Consider the following 14735-nt stretch of genomic DNA (forward strand, 5'->3'; position numbering starts at 1 on the left):
AACGGGAGAGAGCTCTTTCTGAATTTGGGAAGCTTCCCAGCCATATTTTTCTGGGACCGGTTTTGTTTGTTTTTTCCTTTTGTTTTCTTATTTTTATTTTTTGTTTTCTTTTATATTTTTATAAAATGTATGAAATATTTCCAAAATTGATATTTTTTCCAAAATTGATATTTTTTCAAACTTGTGATTTTTAAACTCAATATTTTTTCCAAATTTGGGATTTTTTTCAAAATCGTTTTTTAGTTTTTGTGAAGTTTTTTTTAAAATTGATAATATTTTTCCTATTTTTTAAAACAGATGCTTTTTTTTAAATTCGTTAACTTTTTTGAACCTGTGAAATTTCTCGAATTTGCGGAACCATTTTTTGTCTTTTTTTTAAAAAAAAGTCATACAATTTTCACAAAAGTCAATTGTCAGTGGTCAACCGGTCAAGAATTGACCGGTTAACCCCAACCGGCCTGTCAACCGCGACCAGAGAACACCATGGAAAACCGGTGCTGCTCCATAATGGGCGGCCCACGAGTGGTGCGCGTGAGCGCCGGTTTTCCCTCCCTGGTGCTTAAAGCCTGCCGGCCGGATAGAACTGGCCCAGCCCATCTGGACCAGCTTATTTCCAGTCAGGGCCGAGCCTTCTCGTTTCCATCTTTTCCTCCTTTCAGTTCCAGTGAATTCTTCCCCTCAAAAAAAAAAAAAAAGTTCCAGTGAATTCACTCGCACAACCCTGAAATCGAAACTGAAACCAAACCAAGATCGAGCGGAAGCACGGCACCAAGCAATGGAGGCGCTGCTGGAGCTAGAGAAGGTGCAGAGAGTGCTCTCCCTCATGGGCTCCCGCGGCCTCTCCGACTCCGACGGCAGCGGCGGCGGGGACCGCTTCCTCGCCCACTTCCTCCTCTTCCTGGTATCGTTTGCCTAGGCACTTCGCCCCTTTCTCTTCCGCCGTGTTCACGAATCCAGTCACTTCAGATCCGTAAGTTATGTGTGCGCTTGATTGACTGCATTTTCGGGTGAACTGAAGATCCAATTTCTCCTTGTCGGGTATAGTAGCAATTTTCTGATTAATTTAATCCATAAGTAAATTATATGACGACAGTGCTAACAGTATTAATCTCATATTGTAAGCTAATCACGCGAGTGCGTACCAGACATAGAACAGACATATTTATGAACATACTATAAGTAGTAAAAGCGGGATGAACAAACCACCTCCCTAAAACCTAATGACTCGTAATTACTTAGCAATTAATTATCCTTTTCCAACAGGCAAAGATAAAGTGCACACATGACATAGGTCTGAGCTCGACTCGTTCACGAAACACGTCGCGAGCGGGGCGAGGTGGGTGGTGGAGGAGGAGCGCCGAGCGCGCATGTAACACTCCTTTTCTCATGCTCCAGTGAGACGTGGAAGAGAGTTCCGTCCCAACTCTCCTCCACTCCTGTGGTCGGACTAAACTTCCCACCATGTCATGAAAGCACAAATGGGCCTTCGAGATTTATCCAAGACTTATTATTTAACTAGCAAGATGCCCATGCGTTGCACGGAACATCAAGATGCATTTGTATGAGTAGTTTATCTTGTGGGAGAAAATGATGAACGAGGAAAGACCTTATTTGCAAATGTGGAGAGGGGTGTGGGTATCTTTTTGCAAAATTGCCATAGTTTCCTTCCTATCCGTCAGATATAAATCGGACGGCCTATATTGCAGGATGGCAGGCACACCATCATCACCAACTCTGTTTTTTATAAGAGTAGAGAGTAGAGATATATATGACTAAAGGCCATCCAACTTTCAACAGCTCTTATCTACTCGCCATTGGTCTAATTCTCGGTCAGTATGATGCTTACATGTGCTTGTTGGATCAGAAGCAATGACTGTAGCTTCAAATATGTGAGGTGGAGTGGGATCCTACAACTAGGGAAAACATGACTCTTGCACATCGAATGGTTCTATTGCTGTCTTTTGTGATGTTTAGATCTGCAGTTTGCTAGGTCTGGCAGGCCTGTAGCACGATTTCCTTTCTTCATTTTCTGTCAAACCTGGTTTGGGTATCGTTTATGTTTGAGACTTGGTGTGTGTGTGTGTTGTATCCTGTCGTTGTGTTGAACTGGTTGTTTGGCAGTTTGCTTTATCTATAAAGCAGGGCGAAAGCCTATTTCGGTATCGCTTATGTTCTGAACCTCTAGGTTTCATTAATAAATCGGGGAGAGATCCCTTTTATAAGTTTTTTTTTGCTAGATAAGCAAGAGATCCCTTGTAGGCTTCATTCCTTTTATGATCATGATCATTAAAATATGTTTTCAATTGATTTGCATGCCTTGCCTTTTCCTATCTCTGTGTTAAATTCACTATCTCTTGCTGACATTTGAAAGGTTCCTGTGATAGTTGAATTATAGCAGACTGAATGCATTTCAGTGTTCATGATTTGGGTCCTCTTCATTTTGTGCATGTAGGCGCAGCCGTTTGATTCACTTGCCATTGAGAAGAAGGTCGTATTAATCTCTGAGCTTTTGAGAGAGGTAATCTTAGTGACCCATTGCTACATGTTGAATTGCTTATTTTCAAATGTTTGCCATACTGAATTGATATTGATAATTGTTTCAAGGTTAATTCTGATACTCTCAAAGAAGTGCAACGTCTAGCCAGTCTGGAAGGTACTAATAATAGGGAAGATGAAGTAAGTATTATTCCCATTTTACCTTGTAAGTGAACTAAGCAAATTTGTTGTTAACTGGCACTGGCACTCTGTAGAGATTATGTCCTTTAATGATCTGATCAAGATATATCTTATCGAGCCAGCCAACTAAGAAGTTCAAGACGGATGGCGAGAAATTAACCATTCAGGATGCGCCTATGATTGGATTCGATGCAATGATGAGAGCCAATTCCACGCTTGAAGATTTTGTGCGTACTCTTTGATACTTGTGACAACCTTAGTTGCCCTGTGCTTCTCTAAGACTCTGCTCCTATTGCCTTCTTTTTTCAACGTTCTCATGATTTTACTTGTGGAAGAAAAACATTGAACTCACTTATGGACATTAGGTTTCATATCAAAATAAGACAATTTGACATGGAGTACATTTTGCTTATTCTTTAATCACACTGTTTAAGAATTTCACTCAGAAACTATATCAGTGAGATGTCTACACCTTTGGTTGTTCTCATGCAAGCACGTTTTTATACTTTTGTTTCTTATGAAAATGTCCTTATAGATGTTACATAGAATGCTCATATTCTTGACTTTATTTTTCTTGAAATGGCAGTGCAGGTCATACTTCATATTTCATGGTTTGGATGTTAACAGACCACACTCTGTTTTCAAGTTTCTTCCTTTCCTTTCTTTTACAGAGAGCTACATATACCAGGTTTTTGCTGAAATGTGCTTCACAGTTCTCCATATGTTTTTTTTTCATTAGGCAAACTAAAATCTTTCTTGTTGCAGTTAGATGCTTCAAATGAAGACAGTTTGCTATTAGTTCCAGAGAACAACTCTTCTTCAACAGTAAGATTTGGACTTTTGATTTAGTTATCTTGCGGAACATGATACGTGACATGATCAACTTAAATCTTAGATTATTATGTGTACATTGACTTTCTCATTTAGTTATTTACTGTTATTTTTTTATTCTTATTTTCCATTTATTACCAATGCAGGTATTGGAAAGGAAAATACAAGGTTCTAGTCAGATGTCCTTGTCTGACATGCTTGACCCCCTTGATAATCTTCTTCAATGCCAGGGGTTAATGACAGATCAGTTGGGAACTTTCTGCTCGATGCCCTTGTAAACATGTAAAATATTCTCCATACCTGATTGAATTAGCCCTATATTTCCCATGTTTTAGATTGCGAAATGAACTCAAATCTGGCATCCAGTATTGGTCTCTAGAGAGGAAGCTTTGTCAAGCATTATCAAGAAAGGATAAGGTAACTAGAGCTGCTTCTTAGATCATATGTTATATTCAATCATATTTGCTGATCTATGGATACACTGAAGTATGTAATATTGAAACATGAAAGAGCAAAGGCCAGATGTTAAGTATTACGCTCTAATGGGAATAGATATAGCCATATAAGAGCGTCCCAGCTTGTGCACAAAAATGTGAAGTGACAAATGCTTAAACATCAAAAATATTTTTTGCAACCAAACATTTCTGCCGCAGATAACATATATCTTGTCGAACTGAAAATAGTTCCTACAAAATTTTCTCTATAGATATCTATCGAAGATGTTATGGAAGCAATCCATCTCAAATCTTTTGACTATCGAGTTCTTAATCTGATGATGTATCGGCTTACTGGTCAGCAGGTATATACATCTTTGTCTTTGTTGCCTTATCGATTGCCAGCTATTGTCAACCAGACCTTTTCTTTGATTATTTCTAGGTCAATGACTTGCACATGGAGTTCTTGTCTGTCTCAGAATTTTTAGTTGAGATATGTGATGACCTGTGAGTATACTCTAAATCATAGTCTTCCATGCACAAGTGCAATGGTGTAGTCTCTAGTTTTTACATAGAATGGTGCAGTTCATGTCCTTAAAGAATATCTAGCACATCTGATCTGCTTGATTGAATGCTCTAGGGAGGTAGTGTATGTGTGTAAGAAGAACTGTGCAAAACCTGTAACTGTCTTGAAAATGATGTGCTATATGTTGGACTTGAAAATAAAGTCTTTTCATGAATGAACTTTTGACTTTGGTTACGAAGTTGTGGTGCAATCTAATGTAATGACCTAACTAAATGGAAATCCAATTACAATAAAGTTATGAGTCACCTTCTTGATATTTAGAGAAGTTCCTTCTCTGTACAGCATCAGTGAAAACAGTTGTTTCACCACTGACTTGTTTTAGCTATATTGCAGGTATGATTATGAGGTACGTGTTGCTAACTACATTGTCACTAAAAAAATCATGCGCGCATTTCTTCATATCTAACCATTAACTAGTTAAATTATGTGTTGCAGGATGATGTGGTTAACAATACTTTTAACATCCTCCGCATGTTTGCTGCGATATATGGACCTTTAGATGCACCAAAGATGTTGGTGCGTAAGAAATTATCTGTGCCTTTTACTTCATGGCATATTATTTGATATAATGTCACTGATGTATTCCTAATTTTTCTGGTGCTCTCTATTCTCAGTCAACGCTTATAAAATGCGAGTTTCTTTAATTCCAAGTATCTCACACTTAGTTTACTGATGTTTTTTTATTTACGTAAGTACTAACCTTGTACAAACTAAAACTATTAACCTCAATGCACGAGTTATTGCACTGGGAGAAGTGTTTATGTGTGGCATGGAGAGCATCTGGTTAGCCTCATGTGAATTCTTGAGATATTCGCAAATCTAATGATAAACTTGGTAGTTGAAAGTAGGTGCAAAATCTTATGATTTTGAATTATTTACATTGTAATAGCTCTGGCTTATGGAAATTGCTCTATTATATGTTTAAATTACATATTTGCAGATAAGCTTTACTAGATCTTAGCTTTTATCTTTTTATAAGTCTAATGGTAATTGGTTCTGCGAATGGCTGCTGTACGTATAGGCCAAGTGCATCGGTGAAGCTGAGGAAAAATATGAGAGCTTCTCAAAGAAATTGGACCCTAGCATCTCAAGAAGTTACTGGAGAAGATGTGAGGAGGCTACAAAGGAAGGTATGCCTTCTTTCTTTGGTTTGAAGATATACTGATAATTAGTATCTTCATCTGATTTGGTTGATCTTTTTAAAAAAATTCCTGGAGTGCTAAAGCATAAATGCGGTCATTTGTGTCATCTTCTTGTAGGTGGAAAAATATCAGGCCATGCGTATGGCACATGGAATATCCCTCCTTTGATAGGAGATGAAGAATCATTTCGCCTTGATAGATTGAACAGAGGTGATGCTTCTGCCATGGCCATCAGATGACAGATACCATGCTCTGAGCATCTTCAACAGGAGGCCTAGTTATCATTGCTAGTAAATGCCGTGTGCCTGTGACCCAAATTCCATTAACCCACTCTTTTGCTGCATGTTTGCAAGAGATAAGGGCTAAATCCTTTTATGGCCCTACAAAGTTGAAAAACCATCCCGTGTGCCTGTGACATGTGGGTCACTCTATGTCAATGACTTGTGGGCCTAGGAGCATTCAAGGAGTGTTTTGCTTGACCTGTGATATTAGATGATAGTATCATAGTCGTATTGTTTCTTGATCTTGCCAAATAGTATGACATAACTTTTGTTGCTTCCTTGCTAACATACGCTACCCTCCTTGCTAACATACGCTACCAATCGGGCGTCTTTGTTGGCACGTTTCTGGATCTCTGAATGCTACACAACAAGCACATTATTGTGGCCTGTTTCTTTTCAACTGTTTGCCTGTAGTTGTCTTGGTATACAATCAGTCGGCACATGTTGACACAGTTGCATCCTTCATGCTACAGTTGTAGCCACTATTTTATGAGCCATTGCCAAGAACAACACTTGCTAGGCAAGTATTCTAAGAAAGAGTGGCATTCGGTTAGTCACCTACATTTTTTTTTCAGTTAGTGTTATGGAAATATGCAATGGAGGTAACTACCGTTTAGCTGGTCCAGTAAGTATTGCCCTACTTTTAATCTTTCCATCTGGGAACAGCCAGATTTATATTTGGTGTCTTTATTAGCTTAACCCGGTGAAGATTCAGAGGAGTTGCTTTGTGTTTTTTTTATGGGGAGTCGCTTTGTAGTATTATCAGAGGAAAAAAAGATGTTTTTCCTTTATTATAGTGAGGAAGTACTCCATCCGTCCCATCTTATGTTATGGGACGGAGGGAGTAGATGATAAGTGGTATGTATATAGTACCTAAATATAAGATGTTTTGGTAGGACCCGTCATGGGATTTTCTTGCCTGTTTCGGCAGCCTGTAGCTTGTATCTTGTACATTATCGTCGACTTAGGATGATTGGTGGCTGGAGATCGTAAAGGAAGTCTAGCCTCGAGTTTGCGTCCCAGTCACGATCACGGGATACAATTCTTGGCTCTGAGATCCCAAGTGATAACATATACTGTATATACTACAAACACTCTGGTCCTTTCTGTTCTGGATTCTTTTCCCTGTCAGCAAAATTATTTGCTCTTTGTTCCAAAAATCGCAGGCCCAAAGCCAATTAAGCGGGCCCTACATATTGCTTGGACTGGCTTGACTGAACTCCTCTCCATCCAGATTGGTGCAGATGGCATCTCCCGTGCATTATGGAACCTCCCACTCGTGGTCTCGCAGCTTAAATTTCAGAGCCGCGTGGCCTGCGTGGTCATCGCTGGTGCTTCAATGCTCTCCGTGCAGGCAGCTCACATGGGGCGAGTGGACCAAAATGTGATCGTTTGTTGATTGATTAACAGTTGTGCAGATCCAGGATATAATATGTTCATGCATCTAGCCAGATCATCCGTGTACTTGCGCCAATCAGCTATGTATTTGAATAAGTGCAACGCGAGTCATGCATTGAGGTTAACTACTATACTTAGTGATACTATACGGTGAAGTAATATTATGACTTACCTTGTCCAGGATGGCCACGATTCGATACATCCGTGTCTACACAAATCTAAACAACCTAATTTGAGGCTGAGGTAATAATATCCGAAGTAACCCAGTGCCTAGTGAGTAGTGACATGATCTTTGCATTGGCCGGTCGACAAGTGTTGAAAATTGTTCTGAATCGAAAGTGATTGAATACTTGATCGATGGTTACAGGCTCCCTTTTATACGATCCGAAGAGACACGACGATCCCTCGAGGGGGCGTCGGTTCCAGGAGATCGAAGGGAGGCGTCGGTTGCGGGACAAACCGCAACGATGGTTTGGGCAAGGGGAGATTTTCCCCTAATTACAGAATTATTTTTAACACTCCCCCTAATCTACGCTTGACCATGTAGATCATCTTCACGATTGTTCGGGAAGCTCTATCATCTCAAAAATTTCTCCTTCAAAAGTTCTTCATAATTTTTTTTGATAAGATCCTGAAACATATACTCATAAAGAAAGATAGCATAATGTGATGTCATTAAAATGAGGATATCTCAAGAAGAGACTCCCCCTGACACCTGCAAGTCCCTAAGTCTTCGCATACCAATTCCATGAACACATTTCTGGAATGTAGAATTTGGTAGAGACTTGGTAAATAAATCAGCAAGGTTGTCGCATGATTTGACTTGCAGAATGCTTATTTCCCCGCTTTTCTGAAGATTATGAGGGAAAAACCATTTAGGAGAAATATGCTTGGTGATATTACTCTTGATGTATCCTGTTTGCATCTGCGCAACACAGGCCGCATTATCTTCATAGATAATGGTAGGTGATTTTATCGAACCCATTCCACATGACTGTTGTATGTGGTTTATCATTCTGCGAAACCATACACATTCGCATGGTGCTTCAAATAATGAAATTATTTCAGAATGATTGGTAGATGTTGCCATCAGAGTCTGTTTCGAAGACTTCCATGATATAGCAGTGCCACCATGTAGGAACACGAAGCCGGTCTGAGATCTGGCATTATGGGGATCAAACAAATAGCCGGCATCTGCATATCCAATCACATCAGAGTCCTGATTTTTCAGGAACTGGAAAAATAGGTCAAGATCCTTTGTGCCTTGGAGATATCGAAAGATATTCTTCACTCCAGACCAATGACGTTTGGTGGGAGCTGCGCTATGTCTAGCAAGTAGATTCACTGCAAATGCAATATCAGGTCTTGTGCAATTTGCAAGATATATAAGCGCTCCAATAGTACTAAGGTATGGAACTTCAGGTCCCAACACCTCTTCTCCATCATCCTTTGGTCTTAACGGATTTTTCTCTACGTCTAGAGATCGAACCACCATGGGAGTTTTAGATGGATATGATTTGTCCATACTGAATTTCTCCAATATTTTCTGGATATAGGCAGATTGGTGTACCATGATTCCTGAGAGAAGATGCTCAAGTTGAATACCTAAGCAAAATTTGGTTTTACCCAAATCCTTCATCTCAAATTCCATCTTTAGATGATTGCGTGCTTCATCAATGTCTGGTGTGCTGCCGATGATGTTGAGATCATCAACATACACAGAAATGATGCAAAATCCTGTAGAGGACTTCTTGATGAAGACACATGGGCAATCAACACTATTGGAGTAACCTTTCCAAAGAAGGAACTCACTGAGTCGGTTGTACCACATCCGTCCCGACTGCCTTAAGCCATATAGTGACTTATTCATCTTTACACAATACATGTTGCGTTTTGCATTTTTATTCGGGACAGAGATTCCATCAGGAACCTTCATATATATGTCCGAATCTAGTGACCCGTAAAGATATGCGGTCACGACGTCCATCAACTGGATAGATAGACGATTTTGCACTGCCAAAGATATAAGATATCGGAAAGTGGTTGCACTCATTACTGGAGAATATGTTTCAGTGAAATCAATGTCGGGTTTCTACGTGAAACCTTGTGCTACGAGCCTTGCTTTATATCTCACCACCTCATTGTTCTCATTCCGTTTCCGGAGAAAAACCCATTTGAATCCCATAGGGAAAACACTGGGAGGTGTAGGTATTGCTTTAGTGAATACCTTTCTTTTGTTAAGCGAGGCAATTTCAGCTTGGATTGCATCCTTCCATTTAGACCAGTCGGAGCGCTTTTGGCACTCAACGATAGACCTTGGATCATGATCAGTGAGAAGGGTATCTGCAATCTTTTCAGCAAAATATATGTCGACAGTCGTAGTCTTACGATCAAATGATTCTCCAGAATCAACATAGTTGATGGAAATTTCCTGCACCCCTAGTGACTCTTCGTGATTTCCCAATACGATCGAGTCTGGGTGTTCCAATGTCCCAGTCAGTTTGTGCACACTGGAACTGGGTTGTGGAGGTTGCCCTTCCACTGGGTGTATACTACCCATCAGGTGTTTGTCAACGTTGAGTTGTCCTGCATTTACTGACTCCGAGGTTTTTCTCCTCGATTTCCTTTGCTGCTTGCTAGAAGCATGCTCCGGGTCAAAGGCCGTACTACTCCCCCTCTTTTTAAGAATAGAGAGTTGAGTGGTTTTTATTGGTACCTCCACTCTTTCTGGCGCGTTTCTGGCCGGGTTTAAGGATTTTGTAACACCTTTCAAACCAGTAAATGAATCTGGCAGATTATTTGCAAGATGTTGCAAATTAATGATCTTCCGAACTTGAAGTTCGATCTCTTGGGTACGTGGATCAGAGGATGAAATGGCATGAGCATTCCAATCAATTTACGGGCATTCTTTCTGGTACTTGAAATCTCCCCCTAATGCCGGAAAATGTTCCTCATTAAATATGCAATCAGCGTGACGGGTTGTGAACAAATCCCCAGTCAGGGGTTCCAGGTACTTGATAATCGACGGTGATTTGTACCCCACATAGATCCCCAACTTTCTGTGTGGGCCCATAGATGTCCGCTGTGGTGGTGAGATCGGGATGTATGTAGCACATCCGAACTTACGCAGATGGGAAATGCTTGGAGGATTTCCACGTACCAATTCCAGAGGGGAAGAACTGTGATATTGCAGTTGGCCTCAATTGTATCAAGTCAGCAGCGTGTAAAACAGCGTGACCCCAACAAGAGGTTGGCAAGTTGCAATTCGTCAACAAAGGTCTTGCAATGAGTTTGATCCTCTTAATCAATGCTTCAGTCAAACCATTTTTTGTATGGACATATGGAACATAGTGCTGAACTTCAATCCCCAAAGCCATGCAATAATCATTGAAAGCACGTGAGGAGAATTCTGTAGCATTGTCCATCCGAATTGATTTAATTCGACTTTCAGGATAATGGTCTTGCAACTTAATGACTTGCCTCATTATCTTGGCAAATGCATAGTTTCGTGTGGATAGAAGACACACATGTGACCATCGTGTAGATGCGTCAATCAGAACCATGAAATACCGGAAAGGTCCAGATAATGGCTGAATGGGACCACAAATGTCTCCTTGAATACGTTCAAGGAACTGAAATGGTTCAGCTTGTATTTTGAGGTGTGAGGGCCTCAAAATTAGCTTTCCCGTGGCACAAGATGTGCACACAAAATCAGAAGATTGAGGAAATTTTGACTCAAGCAAATTATGACCAATGGAATTGCTAGTAATTTTTCTCATCATCCCTATTCCAGGATGGCCTAAACGATCATGCCAGGTTTGGAATGCGTTAACATTCTGAAAAATTACTTTGTATGCAACATGTTCCACGGGTTTGATGTACGTATAGTACAAACCAGACAATAGAGAAGGAATTTTCTCATGTACCTTTTTGCCATATCCGTCATCTTTAGTAAAAAGTAGATACTCCTCTTTGTTGTCTTCATGGGTTTCAATATGAAAACCATTTTTACGGATATCTCGATAACTGATCAGGGTACGTGCAGAATCGGGATACAGTAAAGCATCCTCAATTGTCACATATGTACCACTTGGGAGGGTGAATATGGCACGTCTAGTACCAACAATCACAGTATCACGTCCAACGATAGTTAGAATATCTTCATTTGTCTTTTTCAGAGTTTGGAAATATTTCATCTCCCTCAGTATGGAGTTTGTGGCACCACTGTCCACAAGGCATAATTCCTCTTCCATCGGATTGTCCCCGTAAAAAACTATATAAAACAAAGAATTTTCAATAAGAAAACCTCATAGTAATATATAGAATACAATCTTTATTATATCAAATGTGCTGATACAATACAATATAAAGACAACAACAAACTTATGTTCTTATTACAATCATCACAAATGGACATAATTAAGTAGATCACTAAGGAGATTGAGGGACTAGTCGAAGTCGCCAAACACGTTGTTTGCAGTGTACTCAATCAACGTGTTCTCCATTTCAGCAGTAGCCTCAGGCAGATAAGGAACCACGACATTGCTTGGTCCAGGAGGAACATCGTGCGAACCACCAACTCCTTTTACGCTATCCGGATGAAGGTTGAAGTTGGCTTCAAACCTTTTCCCTTGAGGTGCTTTGCGTCCCTGAGATTGCTGGTACATCATAACCAGATGCTTGGGCATTGTGCACTTTTCAGTAGAATGCGTGGAGCATCCACACTTTGTTGCAAAACTTAGATTTATCAAACCTGGGCTTTGAAGTGCCTTTTCCCTTGCCTGGGTATCTAGATCTCCTGTTCCCATTGCGCTTTCGCTTATGCTCGGAATTGGATTGTTTACCTCGAGAGGTACCATTAAACTTTTGTCTATTTGCAACATTCAGATGAACTTCAGGTAAAGGTTGTGCCCCAACTGGGCGCTGAGAGCCATTCTTAGCGAGTAGCTCATCATGCTTTTCAGCCTGAAGTAACATGTGAATAAGCTTGGAATAGACAGTGTAGTTACGAGCACAGTATTGCTGTTGGAGGATCCTATCTGAAGGGAGCATAGTAGACAAAGTTTTCTCTATCTTCTCCCCCTTAGTAGGTTCCTTCTCACAAAAGCGCAGTTTGGAACATATCTTATGAACAACATGATTGTACTCACCGATGGACTTGAAATCCTGAAGACGAAGATGAGTCCAATCATGGAGTGCTTCGGGCAGGACTACCGCCTTTTGCTGTTCATACCTCGTTTTGAGGGCCAGAAACAGAGTACTAGGAGATTCCTCCTGTAAATACTCAGACTGGAGATCTGGATGAATATGGTGCCTTATGATGAATAAGGCAGCATAGTTCTGCTGTTCTGTCAGCGGCGTGGCCCCATCCGGGAGAGGAGTCTCCGGGGGTTGTATTGCACGCGCTATCCCACGGGACGCAAGACTGATCTTGATGTCCATAGCCCATGTAGGGTAGTTGTGGCCATTGAGGGCAAGCTCCTCAAACTCTTTGGCAATCATCTTTTCCTACATGGGAAACCAGAGATAATTAATTTACGGGTGGTAAATTAAAAACCATCATGGTTGTGTAATAAGAATGCAAAAATTGATACTCAAGTCTAAACTTGAAAAATTCTCAACCCCAATTGTGTGAACATAACACTTTGAAGATCACATAGATCTCACAGTAATAGGCTACATCGCCATTACCTTGTGTATGCTACAATTCAGATATAAGGAATACACGTTGGAGGTAATCGTTTGTCGAGAATGACAAAGTGTAGACCTCACAGTAAGAGAGGATATTCTGCAAATGAGCAGTAGATCACAACGCATTACCTTGTGATTCCAAATAAGATGAGGGAGAAACATCCAAAAATTTGCAAGTTTAATATGCGAGAGAAGACCTCAATCGAAAAGACATGTTCGATAAAAATGAGATGTGGTAAACACATGGAACATGTCATTCTTCCCAGATGAAATCCGGTACTTTATTTATATTATCAATCCATTACATAATATAAACACACTAATAATTACACAAGTCCTAGTCAGATTTAATCTAGAACTGGACTAGTATGTAAGTAGCAGTCAAACTAGGCACTAAACATTACTAAACAGAGTCTAAAACTGCACCATATACACTAATTAGTACTAGACTAATAAAAACAGAGATTAAAAAAAACTTGAAGATAGCAGGTCGATCACCTGGGCCTGGGCCTGCCACCGCCGACCGAAGCCAGCCTGTAGCCACCCACACCGTATAAGAGGAGGCGAGAGGTGGGGCGGTTACGGATAAGGACCCGCACCACGCTCGATCCCCACCACCACCTCTGCGCTCGCAAGGAGCAGGGAGCCCGGTCGCCGGCGACCGGGGCGAGCGCCGGCGCCTCCCCTCGCATCTTCAGTGTCAGCGATGCGACACCGACGAGGCCTCTTCATCTGAAGAGGAGACGATAACGGTGGAGGCCTGGCGCAGTGGAGTAGCAGTGAAGCCGAGGTTCGCCGGAGCCCATGAGCCTGGGCGACGGCCCGGGCGGCAGTCGAGGGCTGCGACGGCGCGCCCGAAGAGGCGGCCGAAGCGCCGCTCTGCGCGGCTGCTTGAGCCCGCGGCAGTCTCTTGTTGAGGCGTGCCGCCGCCGGCGGCGGCGCCCTCCATGCCGACTCCAAGACGGACTACTCCGGAGGCACCGGTCAGCGCGGAGACGAAGGCGAGCGCCTCCTCCTCGTTCACGACGGCGCGCATCGGCACAGGGCAGTATCCGGGCGGGCCAGCGGCCTCGGAGGCGGGTGTTAGCGTCGACGGCGCGAGCCACGCGGCCGGCGGAGGAGGTGGTGGAAGCGGAGATCCAGGGGCGGTGCAGGCGCGGCTGCAGCCCTGTGCACCATGGAGGCGCTCGGGCCGGCCACTAGCCAGGGGTCGAACCCCATGGGCGCCTGGCCACGGGCCCAGGGAGCACCATCGTGGTTGCGTCTAGGAGCGAGGGGAGCACCGCCGGGGGCGCGTCCAGCGGCGCGGTGGCGGCCAGGAGCGCAACGTCCAGCGGCGCTGCGGCCGAATCGACGGATGGCTTGCATCCGGCGACGGAAACGGCGGTGGCCACCAACTCTATGGCGGCGAAGGGCAATGAGGCGGTAGCGGCGACCGTCCTCGCGGATCAGACGGAGGAAGGAGACGAGGCCTGTCATCTCACTGGCGGTGAGTGCTTCCTCTCTTCTCTTTTCTCTGTTGCCTTTCGCTCTCGCTGGCTGTTCTACGTGCGTGATAACGTGTTTTGAATCGAAAGTGATTGAATACTTGATCGATGGTTACAGGCCCCTTTTATACGACCCGGAGAGACACGACGATCCCTCGAGAAGGCGTCGGTTCCAGAAGATCGAAGAGAGGCGTCGGTTGCGAGACAAA

General features: G+C 42.4%; 1 protein-coding gene and 1 pseudogene across 3 annotated transcripts; one reads left to right on the plus strand and one right to left on the minus strand.

The window, feature by feature from the left end:
- The first annotated feature begins 636 nt into the window (after positions 1–636).
- Positions 637–6204, plus strand: LOC125528043 (ATP synthase subunit B). Of its 3 annotated transcripts, none has more exons than XR_015616858.1 (14): positions 637–901; positions 2453–2518; positions 2605–2676; positions 2799–2903; positions 3263–3364; positions 3442–3501; positions 3654–3754; positions 3843–3924; positions 4214–4306; positions 4384–4448; positions 4850–4873; positions 4963–5043; positions 5549–5657; positions 5787–5880. XR_015616858.1 is itself a non-coding variant. In XM_048692559.2 (14 exons), exons 1-14 carry the CDS (start codon positions 776–778, stop codon positions 5906–5908), a joined length of 1197 nt encoding a protein of 398 aa, XP_048548516.2. In that variant the 5' UTR covers positions 639–775; the 3' UTR covers positions 5909–6204. The 3 variants fall into 3 exon arrangements, 2 of the variants coding, with proteins under 2 accessions (XP_048548516.2, XP_087400387.1); XM_048692559.2 differs by having other exon boundaries at positions 639–901; positions 4861–4873; positions 5787–6204; XM_087544261.1 differs by lacking the exon at positions 4384–4448 and having other exon boundaries at positions 639–901; positions 5787–6204.
- Positions 6205–11796: 5592 nt separating this feature from the next.
- LOC147985745 (uncharacterized) lies at positions 11797–12850 on the minus strand (annotated as a pseudogene).
- Positions 12851–14735: the final 1885 nt, after the last annotated feature.

Source organism: Triticum urartu, chromosome 2A, assembly GCF_056163025.1.
Source record: "Triticum urartu cultivar PI428250 chromosome 2A, HENAU_Tu73, whole genome shotgun sequence".
NCBI lineage: Eukaryota > Viridiplantae > Streptophyta > Magnoliopsida > Poales > Poaceae > Triticum > Triticum urartu.